The following is a 23,440-nucleotide window of genomic DNA, read 5'->3' on the forward strand; positions in this document are numbered from 1 at the left end:
CCAGATCAAGGCAGTTCCAGTCCTGGAAATACACTCCACGTTTCACACTATGCTCAGAGGCACTCTTCTTCAAACACAGAGTGTATGTTTGTGCGTCTGGTTGTGGCTTGTCTCCTAGTGGCCATTCAGAAGTGCGACTGGGGGTGTTCCTGGTTACTTAAGTGGGGCCCAGGACACAGATGTGCACATGCTACTCTGCGTCTGGGTATGTGGATTTAGGTGGGATTTGTTGGAAATCCACCAGGTGGCAAGGCCAGGCGGTTCCTCTCTCATTGAAATAATCTCAGAATAAAGGCTTGCATTAATCTGCACCCTTTCCCAGATCATCCTAAAGCTATTTCTTTCCCCTAAACTTAATTTCTGTGCAAGGGGAAATTATGTGGAGAGGGGGGTGTCTTTGCAGCATGTGGGAAAATTAACTTTCAGGGCTCAGGATTGACTGTACTTCTGGATGCAAGTATTTCTCCTTTCTTGGAGTCTCTGGGAATAGGAGCTTGAACCTTCCTTAAAAACCTGGCTGGATTATAACTCTTGATCTGCTCAGCGGAACGGGAACTTTGTAAGCTGTTTATAGGGGAATTGCTAGAACAAGTCGCTGATGGAGGTAGTTTTAAAGGACCAGCAGCCTTAAGCATTGGGGAATGAAATCTGAGCTGCTGCATTTTGCTGCGTGAGTAGAAGCAATTCTGCATTTGTTGCTGACCTGGGTTTGCACCAGCCACGTCCGCGACCCGCCCTCTTTTGTACATCTGTATGTAATAGAGGAGGTGTCTTTATCATCTGTGAAACCTAATATGGAGGTCTCCTTGCCTTTTTATCAACGACTGTGGAACCCTTTTGCTTCTATTGGTTTACAAATAGCATCGCTGCTTATGACCCACCAAAGTGGAGGAAATGCATCACCAGAAAAGAGAACAACAGAGGATATGCATTGGCACAGAAATTGTGTGTGCTGTTTTCTCCACGCAGATGAAAATCCAGCGAGAACAACGGTGATATAAATAGTACACTGATATAAATATAACTGATATAATATAGATATAAATAGTACACTGATATAACGGTGATATAAATAGTCCTCTACTACACTGTGGCGGAGCAGAACCAGACAGGTGGAGTGAGAGACCCTGTGGAGACAGGCAGTGCTCTTTATGGTTCTTCAGCTGGCAACTGGAATCGGGCAGGACGGCTTCTCAGATAAAGGACTGCCCCTTGCAAAAGAGGGCCACTGGTGCTCACATGCCAAAGAGGAAAAGAGTCTCTGAACGCTTCAGTCTCTGTGGCCACTTGTGCATTGTCAAAGAAGAGGGAAGTGCAGAGGGACACGAACTTGGACAAAACGTGCCAATGCCAAGTCTACCACATATGAGGTGGCTGGACGGGGTCCCTGGGGCAGTGGGTGGGCTCCGGGGGAAGGTGGAGGACAGGAAGGCCTGGAGGAGTGTTGTCCATGGGGTCCCGATGGGTCGGACACGACTTCGCGACTGACAACAACAACAACAACCTGAGATTCAGATTTGGAAAGTATCATTTCAATAGGAGCACAATATTTCTCATTCTAGAGGAGAAGAAGTGAAATTAATAATATTATAAGATTGCCCGATGGGACAACTTCGAGGCTGATCTGGCCCCTCTCCCCTCTTCTTTATCTTCAGCTGCACTTGGGCTGGATATCTTTTCCTAGCAGGTGACTCTGCTGAATAGGAGCATCCTCCTGAAGTAGCACACTCTCCTTCAGCTGCAAAAGGCTCCCAGAATAATTTCTAAAGTTCATGGACAAGCAATTCCCTGTCCTCAGGTTTAAAGTTGAAGGGACACAGCACAAAAGGAAAAGGGGTTGGGCAGAAGGAGGAAAGACAAACTCAGGCACTGGTTTCTAGTCAGGTGATGATCCCGCCACTCAGAGTAGGGGGAACTGATGTTCTTGTAACTGGGGGGGTTAGTCCTATGTGAAGGGAAAGCAGGAAGCATCTGGTGGCCATGGTAGCAAAATGGAGATGGGCAAGAAGTCAGGCTGCTGTGTCTGTTTCTGTGCAGGCTGAAACTGTTAATGGTTCTGTTTGTGGTCTGTGTCCTGTGCAAGCCAAAACTGTGACTGTATGACCATGTCTGGCTGTAATGCATCGCAGCCACCAGGTCCTTGGTGCAGCGGCCGAGTGTGAGAACGCAGATGACCCTGCTGCAGGAACTGAATGCTGGCCATGGTTTAAATAGGAGGGACATTGGTCGAAATGGTGGCAGGTAAAGCTTTGAGCACTAAATGCTTTTATTTTGCTTGTGCATTCCCTGGATGTTTTACTTGAAGTACAAACAATCTTTAGGCAAAACTGGGCACAGAAAGGGGTGAGCGCATTCTTGAGACAGTGGGAAGCGGAACACAAGTGTTGTTTGTTTGCTTGCTTGCTTGCTTATTTTTTTTAAAGCATTTCTATGCCATCCTTCACTATCGCGTCTCAGGATGGTTTACAAGATTAAAAGCAAAAAGCATAAAAACAATCAGTAAAACAATACAATAAAATTACCAAACCCAATACAAGTAGATCCAATCAAAACAAAACAAAACAAAAGCGACTGTGAATCGGTGAAAATGCTAATTCTTAAAATAACGATTAAATAAAAAGGTGTTCATCTGGTGCTGAAAAGAATATAAGCTTGGCACCAGGCGAACCTCACTGGGGAGCGTATTCCATAATTTGGGTGCCACCACAGTGAAGACCCTCCTCTGAGTAGATGTCCTTTTTACCTCCCTTAGGGAGGGTTCTCGGAGCAGGGCCTCTCCAGAGATCTTACGCGTAAGGGGCGTCAGGGCATATAAGGAAGGAGATGTTCCTTCAGGTATCCTGGTCCCAAGCCGTTAGTTGTGCTGTGCTGTCAAGTCAACCTGGCGCATGGGTACCCTCCGAAACTTCCTGACGTGTCCGTTCACTTAATAAACTTTTCTCGTCCCTTCATCGGTGCTCTTCCAACGCTCCGTCATCCTCACATTTCTTGGCCGCAGTCTCCCTTTGAATGGATGACTGAGCTGAGGTATGTGAGATTTCACAATTTCAGTTTCTTGTGGACAGCACAGTTCTGTAGTCCTTCTGTGGTCATGCCTTCTGTTTCCTTAATGTTCAGCTGAAGTTTGCACTTTCCTCTCTCACTTTCATTGGGAACCATTTCAATTCACTGCGGCTTTCTGCCAGTGAGATGGTATCACCTACATATCTGGAATTATTGATGTGGCTTCTGACAATTTTCACTCATTCAGTTTTAAAAAATAGTGACATCTTAAGGCTAAGTAGGGGGTGCTGGGTTTTTCCCCAGGGTGTCTGTGTGTCTTTATCAAAAGAACAGAAGAGCTGGCAGGGACAGTCCTGTCCGAAGGGGGATTCTTTTTGGAAAGCTATCCTACTCAAGTATGGCTTAAAGTTAAGGAACCATAAAGAGGGAAAAGCAGGCAAGATCCTTGAAGTTTTCCATCCATACTTAGTACCTGGACAGCAGACTAAGCACCAGAGCCCAGGTTACCTGTTCACAGCTGTCCTCACTAGGGCAAGACACTGTCATTCTGTTTAAATGACAAATAATTTCCAAATTTCTATATCTAGAAATGTGAACTGCCACATTCATATTTCATGCAAGGATGCCTCTCTTTTTCTAAAACTGCATGCATACATGTGCACATGGCTTTAAAAAATGCATGCATGCACACACACAAACACACTCACAACACTCTGATGTCATCGTGATTTATCCCTTTAGCATATAGCATGACCTGGCCCTAAATTTCACCACTAAAGTGGCAATAGGACCCAGAAGTCTTGCAACTTCCAAGTTTTTTCTCTGTCTTAACATGCATGGAATTATGCCCTTAAGGAATGACTGCCAAAATCGGACAAGCATACAATGTGCAGAACATTACTTTCTCGTGTGTGGTGAGTTTTGTTTTGCAAATGTCACCGTTCACTTGAAAAGATATTTATGTGTGCTTGTGTTGTTAAAAAACTCCCCTCTTGGGCTTCAAAGTGCAGCTTCATACGTTCAAAGCCATGCCACTTCCATAAAGATTAGAGGTTGCATCCGACGGAACGGGAAGAGCTTTAATTACAATGCACATTTTATTGCTTGGAAATCCTTTATCCTGGGATGTGAAGTTTGAATTGCTCCGGGTAGTGTAAACAGAGCAGGAGTTTCCACTCCCAGTATGACATCTTTGATTGAGTATAATCCTGCTAAATCTACTTTCTACTCATCTTCCTTCCTCAGGGTTTCATGGTAAGAAAAGGATGGTGGGCTTTTTAGGAAAGGTGGTTATTGGCCCAAGGAGCTCGGAGGTCGTCCTATCTTACCCCTGGGGGGGCCAAAGGCTATCAAAAATGGCCCAGTGTCTTGGATGAAGGTCCGTCAAGCTCAGGAGAGGTGGAAGGGCTGCAGCTGCCTGGCAGAACTCTTGCTTGCCAAGCAAAAGGTCCAGGGCTCAGTACCAGCACCTCCACGAAGGACTGAAGAACCCTGGATCACTCCTGCCAGTCAGTGCCTGGGTTCAGATGACATTCAAGGGTTGTGTGCAGATTGTTGGTGAAGCACAGGTTATTGTATTGTCTGAACAAACCATTGCTTGTTAACAGTGAGCAACCCATGAAGAGGACCCATTGTTTGTTCCTGGATTGGGAACTGTGGGTTGTTCATTATGGTTTTTTAATACCACGGTTCTCATCCCCACTCAGCCATGAAGCCGCCTGGGTGACTCTGGGCCAGTCACAGACTTGCAGCCCATCCTGCGTCGCAGGAAAGAATTAGGCAAACACAGATCAACTCAAACACCGCAAGTTTGCTCCATTTGGAGCCCAAATGCAAATTCTCTTGAATGCTAAAGATTTGGTCAGAGCATAAGCACAAGGGAACAGCTGAGCAATGAGAAAGGGGGTCGCACACCGGTCCTTCGTATTTCTGGTCACTTACAACAGTATCCAAGGCCAGGCCAGCCCAGCGGTTCCTTCGAAATACAACAGTATCCTGTGGCACCCCAGATGCCAGGCCCCATCATCCCCAAACAGAATGATCAATAGTCATGGATGATGACGACAACAACCTTGCCTTTTTCCTCGGGCGTACATATGCAAATCTGCACAGTTTTTTAAAAATTTTATTTATGATCCAGTGGTGGGTTGACCACTGGATCATTTCAGCCCTTAGGACTGAGTAGGTGCTAGAGACCACGGTTGCCATGGTTATCTATTTATTTAAAACATTTGTTTGTGCAATGCATCACATCTTCTGTGTGTGATGCAGTTATTTCCTTCCTGCTTTGATCAAGCCATGGTTTGTCAGTTTGTTCAAACAAGCAAAAAAAGCGAACACAAAAACGATACATGCTTTGAGCTGTTCCTCCCAATCGTGTATGCAAAAGCGGATGGAAACCGTGGTTGCCGACCTGCTTTGCTGGGATTGTGCAAACCATAGTGGGCTGGCTGAGATGTAAGTGCAAATTAGGGTTTGATTAAAAACCGCAGGAGCTAATGAATTGTGTCCCACACATGGGATGAAGAGGGGCCGTGGCAGAATGGAATCCCAGCACTTGTTTGTAAGCTTTCTTATTGGCAAGCTGAAATAGAGAGTCCTAAATCGCCCTTTTAAAGACAAAGAAAATGACATTAGTCCAATATTAGCTGCTAAAAAGTTTCCTTACCAAGGAAGAACAAGAGGCAAAGAATGAAGGCCAAAATACGTGTGTGGGTGTGTGGGAAGGGTGTGTGGGAAGGAATATGGCATTTGACAGGCAACAAAGGGCTAGACCAAACACGTCCAGTCTTTTAAAATGCCTTTTCTTAATAAGATTTGCAGTGGTGTGTGCTTTTCATATGTGGTTTCCGTGAACCGTCTTCTGGATTAGCAAGGTCCTGTGTTTATCTTGGGTTTCTCTCCACAGGCACTGGTGTCACTACATGGTCACCCGGACAGTTTCCTGCCAGGTGCAGAACGGCTCGGAGACGGTGATCCAAAGGGTTTATCAAAGCTGCCGGTGGCCGGGACCATGTGCCAACTTAGTGAGGTAACAGCCACCTTGGAGAACTTGGCTTGAATGGGTCCAAGTTTATTTATCTGCTTTTATTTATTCAAACTGCTTATATACTGCCTGATAGCATCAGGACGCTAAGTGCTTTACCTAAAAAAAATCAATTATCTCTTGAAACCAATGTAAAAACAATAATAAATATATTAGAATGTTTCAAAGACTGTAAAGTAAAGCCTGAATAAACAGGTGTGGCCTCAGGAGGGCTATGAAGGCTATTTGCACTTCAAGCTTTTCCTGTCTGTGCCTCAGCCTTTGAAAAGCAGCTCAGCCGCTGAGAATGGAGAAGAAACGGCACCCAAGCCGAGAGAGCACCAAGGACTGATGGTTGGGTGAAAGGCCGGGGCCAGGGAAGGGCATCTGGGAAAACCTGCGGGGCTGGTTGGGACCCCAGCGAAGCTGGATTTGCCCCCTTGGTCTGTACTTCCCTCCCCCCGCATTAAGGGGACCCCTTCCTCCATTATCCCCAGCTGACGGTTAATAGGAACCAGTGTGTCTGTTGAAGTGGGATTGGGTAGACCCGGGTTCTAGTCCCCAGTTGGCTGAGAGGCTTCCTGGGTGACTTTGGGCCAGTCCTGGACTCTCAGCTTAACCTCCCTCACAGGGTTGTTGTGAGGGTAAAAATGTCAGCGGACTATGTAAGCCATGGGTTCTCAAACTACAGCCCGCGGGCCGGATCCAGCCCACCATGCCCATTTGTCCAGCCCACCATAGAGGTTTTGGACTTGCCGCGTGCATGCACCGAGGCCGGGGCCTGCTCGTTTGGAGATTGTTTTGTTTTTTTTATAAAGACTTTATCAAGATTTTAAACTGAAACTAAAAACATCAGTCATCAAATACATCGGACGTACTGGGTCAGCCCCCTACTACATATCTTTAACATTCTATAGTCATATTCAAATCGATTTATAAAAATTTAAAAACATCTTTAAATCTAAGCCAAGTCCCATTTTTCCAGCCGATCATAAAAAAGTTTGATAGAAGTCAGTATCTTCTTTCTCCTTCAGTTATAGAGTCAATCTGTCCATTTCTGCACAGTCCAGAATCTTTTTTAAAATCAGTTCATCGGTGGGTAATTCCTCACTCTTCCAGTATTGAGCAAGCGCAATCCTCGCTGCTGTGATTAGATGTAACATCAAATACATTTCTTGTTTGCTAATATCTTCCGGTATGATGCCTAACAAGAAAATTTCAGGTTTAAAAGCTAAGGGATTTTGTAGCATTTCCTCAAGCTATTTATGTATTTTAATCCAATACTTTTTCGCATTTTCACAGGTCCACCACATATGGTAAAAAGTACCCACTTTATGTTTACATTTCCAATATTTGGAAACATCTTAGCTAATCGACTTGGCAACAAATACCATCTATAGAATATTTTATATAAATTTTCTTTATACAAAGTTGCTAATGTTACCTTAATACTTCTCTCCCATAGCTTTTGCCACTTTTCTAATTCAATATTATATCCAAAATTTTGTGCCCATGTTATCATAGTTTCCTTAACCTGTTCCCCTTCCATTTTCCTGTCAAGTAAGAAATCATATACTCTTTTAATCATTTTTTCATCTGTTTTTAGCATCACTTGATCAAACACTGTTAAATCTTTATAAAACCCCCATATTTTACAATCTTTAGCATATCTTAATTGCATCTGCACCTTATACCACCAAGAGACATTAAGTCCCTGTTCTTGTATTTCTTGATCTAGTTTCAGGCCTCCATCCTTATCCAAAATATCGTCATATCTTATGATCCCTTCAAAGTTCAATACGTTTGGATACACAAAAGCTTCCATAGGTGAAAGCCATCTTGATAGCTTATTATACAATTTTGACTTTAACTTTTCTCACACTGACATTAATGATCTTCTAATAAAGTGACTTAAAAAAGTCCCATGAGACCTAACCTTCTCGTACCACATATAAGCCTGCCAACCCATTTGCAAATCATGACCCTCAAGATACAAAATGCTCTTGTTTCGCAAGGTTATCCATTCTTTTAGCCAAGTTAAAATAGACGCTTGATAGTACAATATCCAATCAGGAAGACCAAAACCCCCGTTCTTTTTGGTTTCCTGAAGCATTTTTAATTTAATCCTTGGTTTCTTTTTTCTCCAAATAAATCTCAAAATTTGAGAGCTTAAATCAAAGAATTTTTTATCAATTTTTACGGGAATCATTTGGAACAAAACCGAAAGTTTTGGCAGTATATTCATTTGAACAAGTGCTGTGCTTCCCATCAAAGACAATTGTAAATTGGCCCATTTTTCCAGATCACCTTTAATATCCTTCAATAATTTATCGTAATTATCTTCTTTCAAAGTGGTACATTTAGCTGTAAGATAGATTCCCAAGTATTTAACCTTTTTAACAATTTGCAAGTCTACTTGTTCCTGGAGTTTCTTTTTCTGATCTTGCGTAAGGTTTTTAACTAAGAGTTTTGTTTTTTCTTTATTTATTTTCATCCCCGTAACCTCACCATATTCTTCAATCTGTTGTAAAAGTTTAGGCATTGTTACAAAGGGTTCTTCTGTTATGAAAACCAAATCATCTGCGAATGCTTGCAATTTATAACTTTCATCCCTAATTCTAGTACCTTTAATGTCCTTGTCATCCCTGCCATTTCTATTCAACACCTCTAAAGTCAGAATAAACAACAGGGGTGACAACGGGCATCCCTGCCTTGTACCCTTTTGTATCTCTATAGCCCTTGTAAGTTCTCCATTAATTAAAATCCTGGCCAATTGTCTTTGATAGATACTTGATATCGCATTCATAAATTTTCCACCAAACTCCATTTGAACCATCTGTTGTTTCATGAATTGCCAATTAACATTATCAAAGGCTTTCTGGGCGTCCAAAAACAGTAAAGCCATTGGTTTTTCTGTGTGTATCTCATAGTATTCTAGGATATCCAAGATAGTTCTCAGATTATTCTTCATTTGTCTTTTAAGCAAGAAACCGTTTTGATCTGGATGAATAAAATCTATTAAAAACTTCTTCAACCTTTCTGCCAATATAGAGGCAAAAATTTTATAGTCCACATTTAGTAATGATATAGGTCTGTAGTTTTGAATCTGTGTTAAGTCCGTATCTTCTTTTGGTATTAGTGTAATATTTGCCTCTGTCCAGGTAGCTGGTATTTTAGCATTTAACAATGCTTCATTACATGTATCTTTAAGAAGTGTAGCAAAAACTCCCTCAAAAGATTTATAAAATTCAGCTGGGGTTTGGAGATCGTTTTGGACTCGCTCGGAGAAAACAATCTCCTTGCGAGCAAGCCGGCGCTTCACCGTGCGTGCGCTCCCCTGCCCCAGCCCGCGCCCATTGCCGGCAACTGTCAACTGGCCCCCTGTTAAAAAAGTTTGAGGACCCCTGATGTAAGCCATAGGGCAGTATATAAATATTTCATTTTATTTAAAACATTTATATGTCGCCCTTTACAACAATCATAATACAACAACATCCAATGAAATGAATAAATGATATATAAAATGAACACACACCCACATACGGGTGTAGCAAAACAGCTGTTAAAAAGAAGGTTGGCATGGTAAGGTAGCTATGTGACTATCTGGCTCCAATGTATGTGACATAACCTTTCATTTCATTATTCATGGAGTAGCTACATTGGACTGGTGCAGTAAAAACAAACAGACTCGTGACGTCTCCGATCATGAGTGTGCCACAAATAATCATGGAAGTGTGGCAGCACGCAACAGGCACACGTGAGCCGGGAAGAGAAGCTGCCACAGTCGCATTTCCTTCTCTGATGGTGTGAATCTGGCTGTTGCATCTTCTATGAAAAATCCTTTGATAGGATGCAAGGAAGCAAGATTTTCCGGCCTTGGGACCTTCTGAATTCAGTCCATGTTGATTTTGCATCTGGAAACATCACAAGGTCACTGAAGTTAAATGAGAAGTTGGTAGTGATACTTGTCAGTGCAGCTTTGAAGGAGTAACAGCCCATTCCTAGGCATGTTTACTCAGAAGTAAGTTTCCATGACTTACATGTAAGCATGCACAGGCTTGCAACTGGAAGCACTCCAGACCCATTTGGATCCCTGTCTTCTTTGGCAGTATTAGGCAAAAATAACATGAAATAAAAATGCCAATATATAACATTTTCACGATTCCAAATATTCAGAGGGGGGTCAAGTCTCTTCTGATTACGTGGCTCTCTGCAAACAGAACACAGAAGCCCTATTTAAAAACAATTCCAATACATTCCAATAAAGAGAGAGAGGGGAAAAGTTTGCAATGTACACTTAAATTTCACCCAGCTTTTAAATGTGTCTCAGTTAATCATTTGAATGAGGCTTAAAAACTCCTTACATCTGGGGTAAAAAGACAGAACATAAATAGCAAAATTATGGTAAGCTCAAACCTGGTTTGCAAGCTGAAACCAAAAGTGCAGAAACCATTTTTCTTGCCGGGGGGGCGGGCACATTTTTTAGGGACCAGGGTGGGCAGGGCTGAAGCCAAAAATAGGTGGGGCTAAAGCCAACAATGACCCACCCACTCAACTGCTAGCTGTCATTCCCTTTCATTCCCTCTCCCCTTTCTCTGCCTTCTCTCCCTTTTCTCTTCTCCTTCTCGGATTCAGACCACAAGAAAAATCACACTTTGGGACTGAGAACAGATCAAGTGCAAATTGCCATGTCTGAGCTCAGCTGTGCTAACAAGCCGTGGCCTGTTGCTCTCTGAGCCATGGCTTGGGCTTGTTGCTGGGTCATGGACTGTGTGTTGTTCACCATGTTGTGTCAACCTTAGGTGGCCCAGTCCGCACGATCACCTACATTGTATCAACAACCTGGGGTTCAGCCGCAAACCACACTTGGCCCATACATTTCCTTCTTTTGGCAATGGGTAAGCTGCCGCTCCGCGAATAGCAGCGCTAGCAACTTGCTGAATTTTAACAAGGCATTCCCCTTCAACACCAACTAAGCAACCAACAAAAACAACCCAGAGAGGAGCAAAACAGGACTAGTGATTTATCATGGACCAGAAAGGAGATGCCACTTCTCTGAATCTGGTGGCTGTCTGAGCAGCTCCTTCGAAGCCTCACTTCTTACTGTGCTTTCTTTTGGCAGAATCCAGCGGAAAAAGGACATTAAACACCCATGTCTTATCTTGCAGCATAGAGACAAGCTGGAGCTGAATTGCTCGGACAGTTGTCTGCATTCACCTCCTTTGCCAAAATTCTAAACATCGCAGGGCAAATGTTTTATACACACAGGAAAGAGACCGTTCCTGTGTGGTCTGTACCTGCCCTGCGAGGCTACTTTTCCTTGGCCTGATCCAAACCATGCTCCATGACCATTTCCCTGGTCTGCTTCCAAGCTTACTGGCTTCTTGAAGAAGGCCCTTCAGTGCAAAATCTGGAATCTGTTACTCTTCTGCATCAAAAAACCCTTTGGAACAACACTGAACTAAAAAAAAAAAACCCAATTGCAAAGATTTGATGCGAGCAGACCCCATTTCCTGAAAAATCACAATCCCCATTTTAGCCTTTGCCGAATCCCTTATCGAAGTGGGGGAGGTCACTGTATCTTATAATCTTCCTTCACAGCTCCGGTTCCCTTTTATTTTGCCCGATTTTATTTCACCAAGTTTGGATTACAGCTCCCATCCCCTTGACCCTGGGCCATGCTGGCTGGAGATGATGGGTGCTGTAGTACACTTGAGGACCCACAATTGGGAAAAGGCAACTCTTTATGGGAACTGGGGCCATTTTCTCTGCCATGTATGTGCTTGTAAATGGAAGCACATGAACACCGCTGAGTCTCACCCAGCCATTTCGTACGCCCTGCTATTTCGAACTGTTGACAACAGATTGTACGCCTGCTCTCTGTTTTCTCAGTCTTTCTTTATTCCACAGAACAGACCACTTTCCAGGCTTTTCTGGACAGAGAAAGGAACACACCACCACCTATCTTTGGACCAAAATGCCCAGCATCCCCATTCAGTTTTGCAGGTCGTTGTCACTGGTGCGCTGATGACACACAGCTCTTTTTAACCTTTGCATCTTCTTCACGGTAGGCTGTGGATGGGCTGGATCTGTGCCCGGCCATGGCAATGGACTGGATGAGGGCTAACACACTGGAGCTCAGTCCAGGCAAGGCTGAGATCCTGTTGGTGGGGTTTGGTCGGACCAGGTGGAGGGAAATAACCTGTTTTAGGTCAGGTCGCGCGCTTCTTGAAGGAGCAGGTTTGTAGATTCCTTATCCCTTTTTGTCACTTATTTACGTTAGGTGAATATTTTCCCCATTTTTATCCTCACAACAAGGGTCCTGTGCAGTAGGTCAGGTTGACAGTCTGTGACCACCCCAGAGCTGCCCTGTCGGTTTCATGGCTAAGTGGGGACTAGAATCCGAATCACCAGCACCCCCGCCCAGTGTTCTAACCATTGACCCACATTGCCTCTCCAAATACAAGCCGGGGTGGAACTGTTTTGTGTGACATCTTGCTTGTGTTAGTTACAGGACTCTCATCAGACCCACGTACAAGATCTCTTACCGAACAGTAACAGCCCTGGAATGGCGATGCTGCCCTGGCTTTGCAGGAAGCAACTGCGAGGAAGGTAAGACCACGAGGGCTCTTCTCTGCCTGGGCACAGGCGTGTGCAAAGGAGCATGAGCGTGCAGGAGGGCGCAAGCGTTTGCGTTCCAGCCGCAGTGATCCAAGCAGAAAGAAACGGCCATGTTGCCGTGCCAAAGCATTCGCCTCCCTTACACTTTTTCACGGGTGCGATGTATGCTCCTCTTTAGTGCTTACACGGACAGCCATTCCAATGCTCGTGGCTTGCAAGACTGACTTTCTACCACGTATTGCTATGTGCTGCTTGGCTGTGGGGGAGGAGTCCTTCCCTGTGTGTGTGAGCGCGCCGCTCAGGTCTTTGGTCTGCAGGAGGATGTGGCAGAGTCCAGCACGGTGTGCAAAGCCGAACGCATCACGGGGTGATGATTGCGTCGCCGTCCCCGTGGGACTGGGGGGACGAGAGCTTGGGCATTTCGTTTCCAGCACATCGCCTCCTCCTGCATTGGCCTTTTGGCAGGCCTGCCCCAACTGATCGACGTTTGCTTCGATGGATGCCGCTTGTGCAACCACACTCTCTTATTAAGTGATTATTCGAGGACATATTCAAAACTGCTAGCTCAAACCCTCTTAAGTTTGTGTTTCTGTCCTCTAAGTAGCTGACAGCATCTATTCCTACCCCCACCGCTTCATTTATTTCAATAACGCTTCCCTGAATTTTTTTTTTATAATATGCAGGGGAAAAACTCCGTATTATACTTGCCTGCAGATGGTCCTTGTGCCACCTGCAGCAACGCTTCTCCGCCCCCCTTTGCCCTTCCTTTGCTTCTCTTCAGGCTTCCTCTGCCACTGCGGCTTTCTTCCCATTTTTTTTTTCATTTTTCTTACTTGCAGTGTTTATATAGTACTCCCCACTCAAGCACATTCCAGAGCAGTGAGCAGGGGAAAGGTGAAAAGAAAAGAAAAAAGGACCAAAAATAATGCATCAATTCCAAGGTAACATCCAGACGGCAACTGATCAGCGAGAAAGGCTTCCCCGTGGAAGGGTGTCTTTAGCAGGCACTGAAAACAAGATTGGGTTGATGCAAGGCTGAGCTCCTGAGCCTCATGGGGCCACCACCGCGAAGGCTCTTCTCCTGGCGGACTCCGGTCGGGCCATGGGCCTGTGTGGAACCGCCAGGTACACCCTCCATGTTGCACAATTGAGCTAGGCTGCATGGATTAGGCCTCATGTGATGGAATCCTCTCCGACTAATGTGTGGTATGGTGGCCAAAATGGGACCACCCCCATAAAACCACAATTCTGCCATGACAGTTTGGAGAACACTGGGATATGCAGTGGAATGAAAACAAAAAATTCAGACCTCCCCCAGAAAGGAGCATTTCGGCCCCTCCAACGTGTGCGCAGTGTTTGGACAAGCCACCCTGCACAGGTTCCATGTTCTCCCAAGCTGTCAAAGCTTGTCCTACAGCCTTTCGGAAGCCGTTGTGCGAGGCTGCAGCTCTGTGTGCGCACAGGAGAATCTCAAAGCCCGAGAAAAGAGGAGGAGGAAGGATGCAGGGAAAAGGGGCAGTGAAAGAGAGATGGAAAGGCAGCCGTGAGGATGTGAGAATGGCTGGCCAAGTGGCAAATGCGGTGAATGAGGAGAGAAAAACATGGGATATTCCTAGCATCCTTAACACGGGCAAAGTGATTCCGCACTGATTTTTTAATCCAGAAAATAGGATCTGGTTACAGTTGCCTGAATGTGGTTATTTATATCTTTGCATAGGATTTTCTTTGCAGAAGTTGAGGCTGCTTGGGTCTGGTTCTGGCTTCTCTCGCACTTCCTTTTTCACTGTTCTGCTTGGAGGAAACTTTTCTCTCCCCGTGCCTGGCAACCTCTTGCATTCTGATAGAGCTGAACCATTGTTGAAACTCACTATGAAGTATAACAAAATATCTTGACCCTTTGCTAGTAGGTTCAGGTTTTTGAGAAAAGTAACCACTTAACCATCCCCATCTGGTGGGCACCTCCATAATGCTGATGGCTACAGACTGTTTAGATTAAAATTATCTCAGGAATTTTAACTCTTACCCCAAGCAATTGACAAAGAAGAATTCCAGCCTGCCAGGAAGTTTTGCTGGCAGTTTGCTAAACTCAGCTGTGCTGTCTGGGGCCTTTACATCTTTGTTGTTTGTTGCCTCTTTTAAAGGGAACGGCCTGCCCACTTTATGGGATGCCCTCATTCCCACAGTACATGCCATGGCTGTGTTGACACAGGAAATTCTCGGCGGGGGGGGGGGGGTTTGGGCTCCGTGTTCTCACACTGAATGACACCGTAGGGTTTCTCGCATCCGAAGTGTTGGGTCCTTCCTGGGCCTTGCCTGGGCCCTGCTCTGGGAGCCCACCTTGAAGATTAGGAGGGTGACTACCCGGAGGAGGGCCTTCTCTGTGGTGGCACCCCGACTGTGGAATATGCTTCTCAGAGAGGTTTGCCTGGCGCCGACATTATATTCTTTTCAGCATCAGGAAACCCCCTTTTTATTTTCCTGCTATTTTAACATTTAATTGATTTTAACTGGGGTTTTAGTATTTCAGTTGTGGGGTTTGTTTTATTCTACTCGTTTTTTGTAAGTCATCCTGAGACGTTTGTAGTGGACGGGTTAGAAAAACGTTCAATCAATCAATCGCTGCACGCAGATGTGCGACGTTGCATAGCAGTGAATGCAGAAAACGGGACAGGAAAGCTAGCTGGGCTCAGACTTATCAGGGCTCACCCCACAAATGGGTCTGGGATGGGGGACCAGAGGGATATGAGTCACGGATTCTGCAATGCTCAGTTCCTGGTATCTGGACATATTTGGAGAGTCATCCTTTCCCCTAAAATTATTCCAGATTATCCTAGCTCATGTTGGTTTCATGCTCAGTTTTGCCCTCTGCTCTGTATTCATCACACTGCTGAGAAGCTTGAAGGTGACCTCTCTTCTTGTATGCACCAAAGCAGATGCTTGCACATGGCAGGCAAGTTGTGAGTAGAGCCGGGGGTCAGACTAGATGGCCCGGGAGACCCCTTCTGACTCACTCTGTTTCTATTATTTAAACTGGGGGGGGGCATCTGTGGAGTCTGGGGGGCCCCCTTCTGTAGGCTGCAGTCCACAGGGTGCCCCACGCGTGCTTTTCAAAAACTGCTGCTCAAATTTGGCAGCACACGGCCTCCTAATGCTCTTAGAACATTTTCTCTGCAAATGAAAGTTGCCATTTTCCTCTGGCAGGAAAATGCCTTGGGGGCCAGCACAGAGGGCAAAGTACTGGGACTATCTGGGGCCAGGCCACCTCGCTCTTTGGCCTGAGGCCGCCGGCATCCTGCACTCTCTTCCCTACCCCGTCCATCCCCAGCCCAGGGAAGCTGCAGGCAAACCCAGGTGATGAAGCTTGCAAGCTGCCCCCATTTGGGGGAGGGTCCCCACCGATTCCTGGACCATTGGGGCTGATCTTGGTAGCTGGTTGATAAGACGGATGTGACAGGACATGTTGCTGCAGCTTCGAAGGGCTTTTCCTCAAACCATCCCCCCCCCCCCCCGCAGGCCGGGCTTCTCTCTCCCGCTCTTTCTCTTTTTGCAGCAAAGGGGATTTTAGCCGCAGCAGGAAATGAGGCCTCCGAGCCACCCAGCCAGCTGCCTTTCGATCTAAAGGCCACATGGAGGAGGGCAGCGCAGGGGTGAAGGGGGCTTGTTATTAGCATCAACGTGATTGATTTGGATCCGAGGCGCCTGCTCCCGCCCCCCCCCCCCCCGCGATGGTCTCCTGCAAAGGAAAAATGTCCCCCCACCAACTCGCTCTCTTGGCACCAATTTGAGGCTGGCCAGCGAATGGCGACCTCGCTTTACTTTCAGCTCTTGCTTCTTGCCCGTCTCAGAGGGAGGCGTTCTTTTTTCTGTAAGCTCACAGCGCAAATGCAACCAGGGAGAAAGAGAGAAATTCGGTCTGCCCAGGCTCTCGCCCTCCTTTAGCAGTGAAGCTCCCTGGGTGACTTCGGGCCAGTCAGACTCTCTGCCTAGCCTACATTGCAAGTTTGTTGTTGCAAGGATAAAATACGGAGGAAGAGGATTATGTAAGCCAGCCTTTTTGTCACATTTAACAGGAAAATGAACAGGCACCGTCGTGTCTTTCATGGTCACAGAACTGCCTTGTTCTCCAATCCATGTGTAGCTACCTCCGGGGTAACTAGTGTCTGCCCTTCAACATTACTAGCCTAGACCTGGAAAGGCAGTGTGGTGTACTAGTAAGAGTGCTACACTGGGACTTGGGAGGTCCAGGTTCTAGTTCCCACTTAGTCATAAAACACACTGGGTGACTTCAGGCCAGTCACAGACTCAGCCTAACCTACCTCATAGGGCTGTTGTTGCTGTGAGATTAAAATGGAGAGGAAAACTTTGTAAGCCATGCTGGATTCCTTGCAAGATAAAACAGGAAAGGTATAGTATTAATAGTAATAGCAATAATAGATAGTTGCGGTTCCCTGGCAGTTCAAAATCTGATGCAGATTCTGCCTTCCTAGAGAATTTAATCTTTCTTTCAACAGGAAGTTTCTAACCCTTATGATTTTAGCAATATACTTGAGCATGAGTGCTGATTTCCCAGGGGCATAAGAACAAAAGGGTGGCTGGCCAGTGACTTCCAGCAGGGTTTGAGTAAAATAGTGCTTGCTGATTGGCTGTCCTCCAACAATAGGTGTCTAGAGGTAGACTGCTCCTGGTCAGAGTGGTTCCATCTGGATGTAATGGTAGAAAACCAGTGATAGGTCAATTCTCTGTGAATCTGGCAAAATCCCTTCTAAGAACTGTAGAAACTGGTTGTTTGGCTGAATATTCAGTAGTCTGGGGTGGAGTTTCTGTGGTCCATGTAGCTTCCCCGCCCTTTGCCCAGGCTCATTTTATTCCATTAGTTGCATTTATATACCATCGTCTAACTAACCATACATTCTCTGGACAGTGACCATTTAAAAAGCAGAAACTATGCAGCAAAGAGAGCACAAGCAAGAGCATGGAATTAAAAACACATTAAAAGAGCACTCAAACAAAATGTGTGGCTGGAGAGTGCCACATTTTGCCAAAGCTGTGTCAAATTTTGTAACTGTGCACAAGTTACACAAATCATGGGGGTTCAGAATTCGGTTTTTGTTGCGCAAATGAAGTTACCTGGTAACTGAGTGCATCAATGGTAGCTTGCCCCATTTCAGAATGTGCTTAATGGGAAGTGGTAGGTAAAACCCATTGTTTTGCCAAAGCCCTGCAATCTTTTTATTTTTATTAATCTGCAAATTCATGAGCTGCCTTTTTTGCCCAGATCCAGCCCCCAAGGACTCTTACTGTTAAAACCTGCAACGACGGAAAAGTTTTAAATGAAAAGAAAGAAGCAAACTTCAAAAAGAATGTAAAGCTTCAAAATGGTCCTAGCAGAACTTCAGAGGAAACCAAAAAGTTTGAACAGCCCACCTAAACCTGAACCTAGTGGGGGACTGGCTAACTTCCTTTTCCTTCCATAGCTTACTTCCTTTCCCTTTTCCATATTTCCACCACTTTAACCTCTTGATACATGCAAGAGGTTTGTTACGGGAGAAGTCGGCCTTTCAAATATCACGGCTGCCATGGAGCCAGAGTTCCTCAGAGTTTTCTTGCAAGTGGCAAAGAAATAGCCCAAGATGAAAACAGGAGAGAACTTTCTTCTTGTACTTCGGAAGGGTCGCAGATGTTTTATACCACAGCTCCAATAGGCAAATATTCGGCTTGCATGGGTGGGAAAACCTGCTAGGTTTTGGTAAGAGGTGAGAACCCTTTTTTTCCAGTGGGCATTTGGGAACTGCCTTGTGTGTCTTCCCTGGGTAGGTTTTACTGTTTAAAGTTTTTTTCAATCCAGGTAGTGGCTCAAAGTTAACATTTATGCTTAACTTTTGAATATTTAAAAATGTTTTAATTGCATGGATTTTAATGGATTGAATCCCAATCACTGGGACCAAATGGGATGTAAGTTAACAGAATAATGCTCTCCTAGCAGCCCACCTCCCCTTTGAACAGAAAATCAGTGGAAGTTCCTGGGATTTCCCTGCATTTCCCCCCAAGGGAGGTGCTCCTTGCCTCCCCTTTGAATCCTACCAGCCACATCTCCATGTTAATTATGGAAGAATTATGCCACCGGACTCCCCTCCTCTGAACTGCAACAGGCAGTGCCGGGGTGGGAATAGGGGGGCATTAGTGCCCCCCACCCCTTTGGTTTTCATTCATGCTTCTGGCTCCCTGTGGAATTTTCTGGGGCACTGCTAGCCAAAGAAATTGGTGCTTTGCCACACAAGAGGTCGCCTCATTTGTGTCTTTGCGCCATCCCGGTTGTATGGCTGCGGCAGTGTGGAGGGGAGCCGGTGGTCCCCCCGGAGGCAAGCGGGGGCCGCGTGTGGCTGAAAGTCTCTGTGCCGCCCACCCTGGAGGTGCCCACTGTGTCGCATCCAACAAGGCAGCTGCAATTGTCCAGTGCCCACAGGCCAGGCTTGCTAAGGAGCGGTCGTCATCCGAGTGGGCCGCCTTTCCCCCCAGCTCAACCCTTATGCAACAAGCACCCTGACAGCTGTCTGCTGATTTGCACATTTCCTTCACTGCCCTGGGAAAAAAATAACCAAACAATTCCTCACATTATTTATTTTGGAATCTTTTTGGATGGATTTCTGCCCATTTCCCTATTTTAATCAAGAATTGACTATGTTTTTAATTCCTTGCCTACTAAATATTCCCAGTGCAACACAGCTTTCTTATCGGACAGAAATCTGATTAGGATACTCCCTTATTCTTCCACCAACTTGGAAAGCGGAGCTTCCAAGCGGTTTTGGATCCAAGGCACAGTTTCCCTCCCTTTGGAACGCCAACTGTTTCAGCATGCATGGAGGACTACAAAGCCCATCATGCTCCTACAAGAAAGGTAAAAAACGATCTGGGAGCTTCGTTGTGTCCCTCTGTTGCTGGTGCTGTGCCTGCAGTTTTGCAGGGAAATCATTACACCTGCAAGGAGCCTGTTTCCAAGCAGAATCACACTCCTGGAAGCGGCCTGCCCTCTTTTGCGGCTCCATCCTTGCGACTTTTGCTCCTACTGCTTGCAAAAGTAGTTGGTGGCAGCAAATTCAGCAGTTGGGGGTACGGTGCCACTCCTGGTGGGTTCCACGGAAGGGCTGTATGATCCCCACCTCCCACCCTAATCTAGCAGGGCAGGCCCAGACAAGCGGCATTGTATACATTAATGCAAACACAGTGCTTTAAGTGTGGTGCAGAAGACTTGGTGGACCCCAGAGTTTTCAGAAGCACAAAAAATGTTTCGGAGACAAAATACACCAAAGGCAGACCGATGGGAAATGAACATACTTGGTGCGTGTGGAATACCAAATGCTGTTGGGGTGAAATGACAGAAAAGCAGGGAAAAATGGAGTTGGGACTCTTAGAAAAGGATTCGGCTGGCTGGCTGGAAGTCAGGGTCTGTCTGTCCCACCCTCTCCCCTTCTCACCCTTACCTACGTGCCAAAATTGTGAGCATAAATTGGAGGTGTAGTTGGTAGAACCACATACACTGCCCAGAGGTCCTTGGAGGACGGGCAGGGTAAAAGTGGCCCAAATAAAATGACTCGACATCACGGAACTCTTTGCAGCTGATCTGCAGCTCGTTCCAGTCAAGGACTGGATCTCATGACCCTGTTTATGTGTTCTAACCTTTGAAAACGCATGCCCAGAATTGAAGGAGCGGAATGCGTAAGCACCTCTGGAGGTACAGATTTGCAACCATGGTTGCAAATTAACAAACAAGAATTCTTGCTGCTGTTCCAGCAGGCCCACTTCCTCTGCTGCCCTATTCTCTGAAGCTCTGGCCCCGGTGCATTTTGGGGGGCATCGAGGGGCCACTGGAAGGCTTTTTCTTGGGGCTCAGCTTCCTTGCAGCCAAAAGTGGCAGAGCCTGGTGTTCATGGACAGGTGCCCCCCCCTTTCGACAGCTGCTCCCTTCCTCTGCCCTCCGCTGCACAACAGCCTTTTCATGCTCTGCACACTTTCCCTGCGCATGTGCGATTGTGCACTCGAGCTGCACTGATCCAGTGGGGTGAAGAGCACAGGACGGGGGTGCATATGATCTGGGGTCAAGTCCCTGGTTGATCATGGAGCCCACTGAGTGACTCTGGGCCAGCCCCAGACTCTTAGCCTGACCTACCTCACAGGGTGGTTGTTGTGGGAATCAGACTGAGAGCAGGAGGAGGCGAATGGTGGAAGCCGCCTTGAATTCTTTGTAAGAAACAAGGCAGGACATAAATCTAATAAATAGCAGCACTGCCGCAACATGGGAAATCATAGGGTTGCATTCCAGCACCCTCCTCACCTTCCTGTTTTGGCCGGCCATTCAGGGGACCCCGGGAGGTCGTGGGCACTGAACCCCAAGCTCCACCCCCACCTGCCCCACTGCCATGGCACTGCCACGGGGGAGATCTTTAGGGGGCTTTCCTCAGGCGGGCCCCGCTGGGCTCTGAACTCCAGGCTGACCCTTGGCACGGGTCCTGGCGGCAGCTGCCCCTGCATTCGGGGTTCACGGCAGGACACGGGCCTGTTCCCCGTGGGGTCGCTTCCACGCCACACACCACGCGGATACCGCACCTTTTGCGGGCCGGCGCGTTTAATGCTTACAAGCACCGGCGAGCCAGGGAGGCCGCCGGGCCCCGCGCGGCAGCCCGTCGCGTCGCGTCGCGTCCCGGGGCACGGGGCCGCCCGGCGCCGTCAGTTGCCCTTCTTGCGGAGGTACTCGGCCAGCTTCTCCACCGCCTCCACGCACACGCTGGGGTGCATGCCTTGCGCGTAGGTGCCCACCAGCACGAAGGCCTTCGTCTTGGCCAGCACCACGCCGCTGTCCTCGCCCTTCAGGTAGATGGCGTGCTCGTCGGCGCGCACGCACGCGTAGTGCCGCTCCTTGAAGTACATGCCCTCGCGGCGCACCTGCAGCAGGTCCTTGTAGAAGGCCCTCACCAGCTGCGGCGCCAGGCTCTGCACGGGGAAGCCGGGCGTGGAGGCCAGCACCGAGGCGTCCGCCGCCCTGACGAGCGCCGCGTTGGCCACGTGCCGCGTCTTGGTGAGGCCGTCGAGCAGCAGGCTCTGCGCCTGGTTCATCGCGCCGGCGGTTGCGCGCGCCCGCTAACGGCCGCGCGCCCTTCGCGACGAACTGTGGGAGCTGTAGTTCGTGCTCCCCGCGGGGCGCCTTCCCGGCACCCCGGCTTGCAGTCCCTCACCGAGCGCGCCAGCGCTCGATGCGGAGGAGCGGGGCAGGGCGCGTGCTCCGGGCGAAGGGCTCTGGACGGGGCGCGCCCCTCCCGGTCGCCCGGCGGCTGCGTGCCCGTCGCCATGGCGAAGCCCGCGGCAGGCGGAAGTTCGTGCGATGCAGCCGCCCAACGGGCGAAGGCTGTTCTGGGATGCGCTGGCAGAAGTGTGCCTTCCAAATCACGGGAAGGAGTAGTTCCCCTCGCTCCTCACTAGTCGGACCTCACCTGGAATGCTGTGTGCAATTCTGGGCACCAAGATCTAGGAAAGATGCTGAAAAACTAGAAAGAATTCCAGAGGAGGGCAACAAAAACGGTCCAGGGTTTGGAAACGGTGCCCTAGGAGGAGAGACAGAAATGGGCATGCTCAGCCTTGAGAAGACTGAGGGGGACAAGATATCCCTCCATAAGGACCTCAAAGGCTGCCACAAAGAGGAAGGTCAAGGTCTCTCCTCGCTCATACCAGAGTGCAGGATATGGAATAATCAACTCAAGTTGTGACAACCCAGGTTCAGGCAAGATATCAGGAAAAGCTTCCCTGCAGTCAGAGCAATACGACAGTGGAACCAGCTGCCTGCAGAGGTGGGGGGCTCTCCCACACTAGAGACATTCAAAAATAAACTGGGCAGCCCTCTGTGTGGGATGGTGTAACTTGGTGTCCTGCAGCAGCAGGAGGTTGGACTGGATGGCCTTCATGGCCCCTTCCCACTCTGCTCTTCTGTATGCTCTCACTTAGGGATTAAAAAAAAATGCTTAGCAGTAGTATTTGCATGGCAAACAAATGCAAATCTGTGAGTGCAGATCTGCTTGCAGTTCCTAAAAAGGGACATTGTAGTACTGGAGAAAAGGCAGAGAAGGGCAACCAAAATGACCCCAGGGCTGCCGCAACTCCCCACAGGAAGCACTGCAGTGTCAGATGGTTTCATTTAGAAAAGGGGCAGTCGAACAGAGCAGAAGCGTACAGAACTATGCGTGATGTGGAGAAGGTGGACAGAGGGACTTTTCTCTCCCTCCCGTACAGCCCTAAGCACCCTGTGGGGTCAGCCCATGTAGCCAATGGGTGGGACATTCAGGACGGATCCACAGAGGGACTTCACACAGTGCAGAGCTGAACTGGGGAACCAAGAGTTGGCCACCAGAGGACCAGTGCCTGGAGAAGGGTAGTGTTGGCTATATTTAAATGAGGCAGGGTGTCTCTCTGTACCAATGGCTGGGGAACATGGGTGTGAGGGTGCTGTTGCACTCTGGTTCTGCTTGTGGGTTTTCTGTGGATGGCTGGTTGGCTGCTGTGTGAACCCAAGTTACTAGTCCTCGTGGCAACATGCCATCTCAAGACTTAGAGGCGGTGTGCCTATGCATCCAGTTTGCTGGGGAACTTGGGCAGGATAGTGCTGTTGGACACATGTGTGCTTGGGGGCCTCCCTGATGGGGAAGCTGCTTGAACAGTTGGAACAGTGGGAGCTACACTGGAAGGTCAAGGGTGTGCACCCTTACAGAATTTTGAATTTTCATGCTGCGGCTAGGTTTTTCTTTGGAT

At 47.5% G+C, this 23,440-nt stretch overlaps 2 protein-coding genes across 2 annotated transcripts in view; one reads left to right on the top strand and one right to left on the bottom strand.

The window, feature by feature from the left end:
- Positions 1-23,440, top strand: part of COL26A1 (collagen type XXVI alpha 1 chain) — a 139,855-nt gene that overhangs the window by 13,756 nt on the left and 102,659 nt on the right. Inside the window, exons 4-5 of the mRNA XM_044430356.1 lie at positions 5,912-6,034; positions 12,537-12,640. Coding sequence (XP_044286291.1) covers positions 5,912-6,034; positions 12,537-12,640 — 227 coding nt within the window. The remainder of the gene's footprint in view (positions 1-5,911; positions 6,035-12,536; positions 12,641-23,440) is intronic.
- On the bottom strand, positions 21,371-21,757 carry PFN4 (profilin family member 4). Its single transcript, XM_044430283.1, has one exon. It carries the CDS (start codon positions 21,755-21,757, stop codon positions 21,371-21,373), a length of 387 nt encoding a protein of 128 aa, XP_044286218.1.

The sequence above is a fragment of the Varanus komodoensis genome, unplaced genomic scaffold (assembly GCF_004798865.1).
Source record: "Varanus komodoensis strain SLA01 unplaced genomic scaffold, ASM479886v1 scaffold20_1, whole genome shotgun sequence".
Classification (NCBI taxonomy): Eukaryota; Metazoa; Chordata; class Lepidosauria; order Squamata; family Varanidae; genus Varanus; species Varanus komodoensis.